At 46.4% G+C, this 8,151-nt stretch overlaps 1 protein-coding gene across 1 annotated transcript; it reads left to right on the forward strand.

Moving 5' to 3' along the window:
* Nucleotides 1-902: 902 nt before the first annotated feature.
* On the forward strand, nt 903-4,141 carry LLPH (LLP homolog, long-term synaptic facilitation factor). Its single transcript, XM_083463877.1, has 3 exons — nt 903-989; nt 2,683-2,886; nt 3,743-4,141. The coding sequence occupies exons 2-3, from the start codon at nt 2,697-2,699 to the stop codon at nt 3,910-3,912; spliced, it is 360 nt and encodes a 119-aa protein (XP_083320003.1). The 5' UTR covers nt 903-989; nt 2,683-2,696; the 3' UTR covers nt 3,913-4,141.
* The last annotated feature ends 4,010 nt before the right edge of the window (nt 4,142-8,151 follow it).

Below are 8,151 nucleotides of genomic sequence, written 5' to 3' on the forward strand. Positions count from 1 at the left end.
GGCAGTTGTGTATAAAAAAAGGTCCCAATATTTTGCCACATGTGAGCAAACAGTGGAACGTAAAGATCGCGTCAACAGTGGGTGGGAGCATATTTCCTTCCTCCGCTCAGTGGTGTCCCAAGCGCTCCCTTTTCCAATTCATGTAAGTTCTCCTTTACCATTCATAATAATAATATTATAATAATATATCATTTATACCCATGCCCATCTGGCTGAGTTTCCCCAGCCACTCTGGGCGGCTCCCAATCAAGTGTTAAAAACAGTACAGCACTGGGTGGCTTGCCCTCCTCACCTGCCCTTTTCAATTCAAGGGACAATTAAGGGTGATCAAATAACCTGGCGGAGAGGAGGGCTAATAACTCTGCTCCCTGGTCCTGACACCTGTCCTTCAAAATCTGTACCTGAAAGCACATAGGAAGCTGCCTTGCAGCGAGCCAGGCCACTAATCCGGCTCATCTAGCTTGTCAAGACTGACTGGCAGGACTCCAGGAAGCGGTCGCTCCCTCTCTCTTCCCCGCGCCGCCAAAGCTGCACCTGAAGATGCCGGGCGTTAAACGTGGGAAGCTTGTTGCACGCAAGACAGGATCGCTATGCAGTGCTGCCCTTGCGCTGCGCGGGGACCTCTGCCCCCTGCGCAAGTCTCCTCGCAGGGGGCCGTGAGTGACCAACCTCCCCCCACGTATCCAGCCTGCGAGTATTCAGGGCAATTTCGTTTATAAAGCGTATATTAAACAGCAACGGGCAGGTCAGCCCACCTCCCACCTCCCACCCCCCACGGAACAGCGCCGCCAGCCTGCCTACAGTCATTTACAGAACTGCGCAGTGCCGGAGGAACTCGCCAGGGGGCGCTGTTGGGCACTGCGGCGGGTGGGGCGTGACTTGCTTTTCCCGGAAGCGACGCGTTCCCCCCCTGCGCGCGCAGCTCCGGAAGAAGCGCTGCGGCCGGCGTGGCTTTCTTTGCAGGGGACAGGAGAGCTCCGCGTGATCAGGTGAAAAGATCGGGGGGAGGCGGGGTGTGTGGCTGCTTTTGGTTTCTCGCTCTGCGCGCGCCGTCTCCCCTCCCCTCATTCTTTGGCGGAGGGGTCCGCAGGCTGTTTCCCAGCGGGGGCCACAGGTAAGCCCCCAGGGAGGGCCCCGCCTGCTGGACCGGACCCAAGTAGGGTTGACACCTGGCCTGTATTTCAATGTAAAAAATGCTACGTCCTGTAGCATGGAGTTAGTTTGACCTGTATTTCAGGTCTCTTCCCCCTACCCATTTGCCAAGTGAGGGACCCTCTCCAAGTGCACGTGTTTGGAAGTGTGTGTGAAAGGTCATGTATTTAAGCCGTCCTGGGTATCAAAACACAGGGAGATTTACAGATTTATGTGCCTGTGTGAGAGAGAGGCAAATTCCAAGACGGGCTATCCTGTTAGGCTGCCATAGACTTTGAAGTCACTTCAGCACCAGGTGGGGGAAACAACCAACAAATCGGCCCCCAACTGCCCCATCTCACCATGTCCTGTATTTTGCCTGAATGAAGGTGGCAACCCTAGACCAAATATCTATCTGGTCCAGCACTCTGCTTCCTGCAGTGGCCAACCAGGTGTCCCCAAGCAAGGAGTGAGCACCATATCACTCCCTTTCTGTGTTTCCCAGCAGCTGTCGCTCAGAGGTGTTGCAGTTCTGATATTGAAGTGATTGGGTTGGGTTGTTGTTGTTTTTTTAAGTTATTGGACCTTAGATTGTGATCTTTGGATGAAGGACGGTATACAAATGTAATAAAAAATTAAAACAAAGTAATAATTAGACTTCAGAGTGCCTGGCCAGACCCCCTCCACCCCCCAAAAAACAACAGGGGAACTGTAGTGATTAGAGGGCCTGACTAGGACTTGGGAGACCCCAGGATTCAGTCACGGTCTCTCAGCCTAAGTTACCTCACAGGGATGTATTGTAAATCAGGAAGGGAGAGAATCACACACACCACCTTGAATGCCTTTAACCTGTATTTTAAATTGGTTTCCCCCCCCCCCCATTATGTTTTTCTTGTGATTTTATTGGTGTTAGCTGCTCTGAGCCTGGCTCTGGCCAGGGAGGGCGGGGTATAAATAAAAAGTTGTTGTTATTATTATTATTATTATTATTATTATTATTATTATTATTATTAGAGCAGGCTGGGCAACCTTTGGCCCTCCAGATGTTTTGGCCTACAACTCCCATGATCCCTAGCTAACAAGACCAGTGGTCAGGGATAACGGGAATTGTAGTCCAAAACATCTGGAGAGCCAAAGGTTGCCTATCCCTGCCTTAGAGGATATAAATAAATATAATACATAAATAGTGCCCTGCATTGCTGTCAGAAGCATGAAAGAAAAAGCAGAAAGGCATCAAACTGAAAAGGAAGGAGACTTTCAGCTGCACAAGTTTGTTTGTAGTTGGTGTTCCAAACATGGTTTGAAATTAATTTTGGACTGAACCTAGTTGTTCAAGAAATCAGTTGAACAGAACTTGGTCTGAAATGTTTTGGGCAGTGGAAGAAAGATTTACTTTGTGTACCTGGAGGTATCCTCCCTCCCTTTCTCCTTTCCTTTGTTCCTCTCCTTTCTCCTGCATTGGCCTGCCTTAATGTGGGTACCTGTGCAGCTGTGGGGTGCTGCACTGGCAAACAATGGGTTACATCTTGCCCTGTGTTTTCCTCTTCATAGAAGTAAACAAAAAAATGGCAAAAAGTTTGAGGAGTAAATGGAAGCGAAAGATGCGGGCAGAGAAGAGAAAGAAAAATGCCCCCAAGGAGCTTGCCAGATTGCAGAACATCCTCAAAACAAACGCTGATGTTCTAATGGATGAGGTGAAAGAGATAGCAACTGTCCTTCCTGCTGAGAAAGTCATAAAGAAGGAGGATCAGGAGGGTGAGTTGACCTATTTTTTGCTTTTGCTCTAAGGAATGCCACAAATCAGCTCTGAAAAGTGGGAAGCAAATATTACATACATCCTTTGCCAGAAACGCTCTTCCTCTAATTCATTTGATGTGCACTTTTCTCATTCCCACCCCCTCTTTTTGTTTGCCAAGTCTCTCAACGTCTCTATTAATGAAGTTCAGCCATTGCTACTATAGGAATGCAACTGCTTCCTTGGCAAGTTTAGCCAGTACAGTGGTACCTCGGGTTCCATACGCTTCAGGTTACAGACTCCGCTAACCCAGAAATAGTGCTTCAGGTTAAGAACCTCGCTTCAGGATGACAACAGAAATCGTGCTCCGGCGGCGCAGCAGCAGCAGGAGGCCCCATTAGCTAAAGTGGTGCTTCAGGTTAAGAACAATTTCAGGTTAAGAACGGACCTCCGGAACAAATTAAGTACTTAACCCGAGGTACCACTGTATATGTTGTGCGGCCAAAGGAATCTTTGTAGAAGAAATTTGCTGTGCTCTCCCAAGTGTATTCTGATCCATAGCTTTCTTTATTCAAATGCTGGGCACTTTCTATGGGACTGTTGCCTGTGTGCCCAAAGGCTTCAGCATCTGAAGTTAAATATAGGAAGAACAAAGCAGAGGGGAATATTTATAAAATATATATAATATCCCCATACTTTCTCACACCATCCTCTTTCCAGTTCTTCTCTCCTCCCACAACCAGTCAGTATTAGAAGTAGCCTGAATCATTTCTCTTATTTCTTCCGACATCTTTTGATTTGCTTTCGGCGCTAGCTGCTGTAACAGTTCACACTGCTCATACTTCCTTAAGTGTTTTCCCCCCTTTTCTTTTCCAGAAGGGAGTAAGATGGACATGGATTCAAAAAGAAACCAAAAAACCCTTCTGGATGAACATGGACAGTATCCAGTATGGATGAATCCCAGGCAGAGGAAGAAGCTCAAGTCAAAGCGGACCAAAGGGAAGAATAAGAATAAGCACAAACCACCTAAGGGATTAGCATGGTAGAGTCTGGGTGAATTTCAAAAAAAAGTCATGTGTGTTTGTGGAAGACTTTTATGTCAAAAAAGGCAACCACAAAAGCAAAACAAAATGTGACTTAAACCATTACTACCCTTTTCACTGTTTGCTTCAAATGACTAATTTCTTGCTTCAGACTCTTGGACTGTCACCTTGTGGATGTCAGTTTGGAGGCACCTTGGAATACTTTTGATTTAATAAAACTTTCACGTGTTTAGTATGCATTTTACATCCTGCACAAACTAGAAAACAGTCAGCCTGAACAGAGTGAGCACATTCTAAGTTAGGTAGGTCTATGCTTTCCAAAACAATGGGACTGGTCAAATGCTTTAAGACCCAGTGATTTCAATGGAATTCAGTCCCAACTAATTCTCTGTGGATTGTGCTCATCATAAACAATGTGTGCTTCCATCTGGGTGCTGGTACCACATTCCGGCAGAAATGTTTATTTTTATGTGGTGTGGGATAGGGATCCACAGTTGGAATCCACTAAACAGGAGTATTAGGAAACTTGCCCTCTGAATGGGCTGGGCACCCCTCCTCATTTCGTTCCTGCCTACCTCCACAGAAGATCCTCATCAGCATGCTCACCACTTCAAAGGTTTTTATGCCTCCTTAATTTCAGTGGTTCAGAGCTAAGTATATGCTGTGCAGCCCAATCCAGTTTTGTTCTGTTGAGATCCTAGCTGAGAGTACACAGAAGTGTAGCCCCATTATTCCCTTGAAAGCAGTAGCTCTAAGTCTGCAGCCCAGTTGTTTTGGAATAAGCGCTATTGAAATCCCTGGGATTACACTGTTAGTCTGTAGTCCTGTGTGCACACACACTTGGGAGTAAACTCCATTGAATTGTCTTGGAATTACTCATGAGTAACTGTAGCTGCTCAGATTCACTTACATCCTACTCTAAATAGGTATTCTTAGCCAATAACACATGGATTGAATTTAGCATTGCAAATGTCCTCGTATGTTAATGGCAAGTTGTACACTGTACAGTCATACTTCGGGTTGAAGTTGCTTCGGGTTGAGCATTTTCGGGTTTCGCTCCGCGGTGACCTGGGAGTAATGGAACACGTTACTTCCGGGTTTCACCGCATGCGCAGGCAGTCAAAATTACGTCATGTGCAGAAGTGGCGACCCGCACACATGCAGACGCGGGTTGCGTTCGCTTCAGGATGCGAACGGAGCTCCAGAACGGATCCCGTTCATATCCAGAGGTACCATTGTAGTTTTAAAAAGCTGGATGTGGAACGGATCCGGGTTTCCGTGCTTGTGAGAATGCATGGGTTGTGAAGGAGGACTGTGTGTAGTGCAAGGAGCAGGTCAGCACTGCTGGTGTTTATGCCTGGTGCTGCCTGGCCTTGCTAACCTCCATCCCTCTCCCAAACCTAAAAAGAACTCTGCTGGATCAGACCAAGGCCCTACCTAGTCCAGCATCCTGTTCCCCACAGTGACCAGCCAGATGCCTGTGGGAATCCCACAAGATAGACATGAGCGCAACAGCAACTTCTCCTCCTTGCTCTCCCTAGCAAATGGTATTCAGAAACATACTGCCTCCAGTACCAGAGGTTATACACAGCCACCATGGCTAGCAGACATGTTGAACATGAGCCATCAAGCTGCTGCATTTTGTACTGGGCTCACTGGTCAGCCTCAGAGGCTGTCCCACAGAACACCATGCAGTAATCCAACATGGAGGTTACCAGTGCATAGATGGTAGTCCAAGTCCAGAAATAGCCATAGCTGCTATACCACATGAAGCTGGTTAAAGGCATTCCTAACCACTGAGGTCACCTGCGCGTTTGGTGCCAAAGATGGATCTAGGAACACCCACAAGCTAGAACCTGAGTACAGCTCCATCCAAAGCAAGCAGTTGACCAATTATTCAGACTCAGTTCACAATCCCCCTGTCTTGCCAGAAATCAAGCTTTCTTTGCTGGCCCTCATCTAGTCCATCACTGAGTTCAGCTACTGGTCGAGGGCTTGCATGGCCTCTCCTGCTTCAGATGCTAGGCTAGAGAAATAGACCCCAAATCTAATAATCACTGCCAACAGCTTCATATATAAGCTAAAGAGACCAAGGTACCTTGCAGCACATGTGCCAGGGAACCAAAAATGAATCACTGATCCTGAAGATAGAATTGGAACCAATGAGTCAGCTCAGGGAAATGCCATTGTATTGCAACCCATGGAGAGTTCAAGTAAAAATAATGCACATTCCCCCTGTCCTTTTGAAGGCGGCCATTTATCAGAACATCAGGGCTGATTCAGTAATAAGGCCTGAACCTTGACTAAAATGCATCAAGATACTCTTTCATCCAAGAGTGCTTGCAACAGTCTCACCATGACCCCCTCAATCACCTTCCCTCACACCCAAGGGAGAATTAAAGGGTCACTGAGCTTTTTCAGGTCAAAACGTAGCCTTTTTTCAAGAAGGCTGGGACCACATGCTCCTGCAAGGACGTGTTGTCCTCCTAGCCATACCCCTTTAATAAGTCAGAAGGAGCAAGACAAAAAATGGGCACACAATAGCAAGCAATTTGCCATGACATCAGGCTACATCAAGAGAACCTGATGCCATGGTGTCACAGTAGATACTGCGCCGAATACTTTCCTGGAGTCTGCAATAAATTTCAAAATCACTCTTGAGGGGAGTGGTTCTATCCTCAAAGTGCATTGGAATCAAACTAAAGTGCACTCCTGAAGCTCCATTTCCTGGAGGAGATGTGAGCAGGACCTCAACAATATTTAAAAAGTTCCACTCCCCTCACCGCCGCACAGCAGCCAGAACCGTGCTCTCATGCTCATTTGGCTTCACCGCATGCTTTTTGCCACCTATGATTTAGACCATAGGTTTAGACCATAACGCCATCCGCACCCTAACACTAAGGCAGCAGCAGCATGGACATTACAACTACCCAGAATTCTGGGTTCCTCCAAAACCACACCTGCGCTGCTTGCTAGAACCCGCAAGGCAGCACACCACTCAACCTTAGTTTTACTGTCTCCTTGGCTCGACACCAGTTGCAGGCCCTCACGTCCAGCTCCAAGATGGAGGAGTGTCCTGGTGTTAGAAATGCAAGTTTTGTGGACCACAGCAATCCCCCCCTTGTCCTTGCACTCTGTCTTTATGCTGCACCAAATATCTGGACAGGCCACAAGTGGGTCAAGCTCAGCTCCTCGCAGCTTGCCCACTCAGCTCTCAATAATACATGTCAAGTCGGAACCCCAATCCACAATGGCACCCTGAATTAGCAAGGTTTCATTATGCACCAATCATGATTGTGTTGTATTGTGCTGTAACACAGCACTGCAACCATAGTGAAGGGCAGCACGTGGTCCCTACATATATTATGGTTGTTCCCAAGAAACTGCCAATCGCATTGCGTCACTTTTTCAACATTTGAAAGTGGATTTCTTCGTGGCATTGATTAGTGGAGAGGGAGTATAATTTAAAACAACAACAACATTTGTTCCTGTTTTCTCAAACTCTTCCCGTCTGTTGCGTCCTGAAGCTCCCACGAAATATGCAAAAGTTCCCTGGATTAACGGAGCAGTCAGTAATCCGAGAGGACATTTTTTCCACCTCTAGGTCACTGGTTCAAATGCAGCCCAGTGATGAAAAGTGATGGCTATTCAGAAGGCAATTTAACAGGAGCTGGTGGTCTCCCTCCAGTTACCCGCCAACTGTTGTCCAGATCTCAACTGACACTAATTGGAACTTTTATTGACATCCAAAGCAATAAGAGCAAAGTGATGGAATTCATTCTCTCTTTAAGAAATGATGCCCAAAGACTTGAGCATGTGGAAGTTTGCCTGGTTTCTTCATGTTTGATAAATACATCAAATCTTGGGTTTCCATGAAGCCCAGTAGATGGCACTGTGAGTTAAGTACAAGGAAAAATGTGATTTCGAATGTTGTTGCCCCAGACATTGCAACAACTGGAACAATGATAACCATAACATTAATAAATAACCATTTTCAGCTTGTTTGGTATGAATTAGCTGTGTGTTTGTTTTTTTAAAATATTATTTTCATGGCTGCGCAAGCTAGAATTCCCCTTCCAAATGTTTTGCTCTTTGAGAAAGCTTTGGGAGAAAAGAATCTATTACCCATCATTACAGATAAGTTTCATGATTGTTTGTTTTATTTCTAAATTGGCATAAACAAGGATGTTTGGTTTGGATTTTACAAATTTCCTTGTGTTTATGGCTCGAGCGATAGTGCAA

Source organism: Podarcis liolepis, assembly GCF_965112155.1.
Source record: "Podarcis liolepis genome assembly, chromosome: 10".
Taxonomy (NCBI): domain Eukaryota; kingdom Metazoa; phylum Chordata; class Lepidosauria; order Squamata; family Lacertidae; genus Podarcis; species Podarcis liolepis.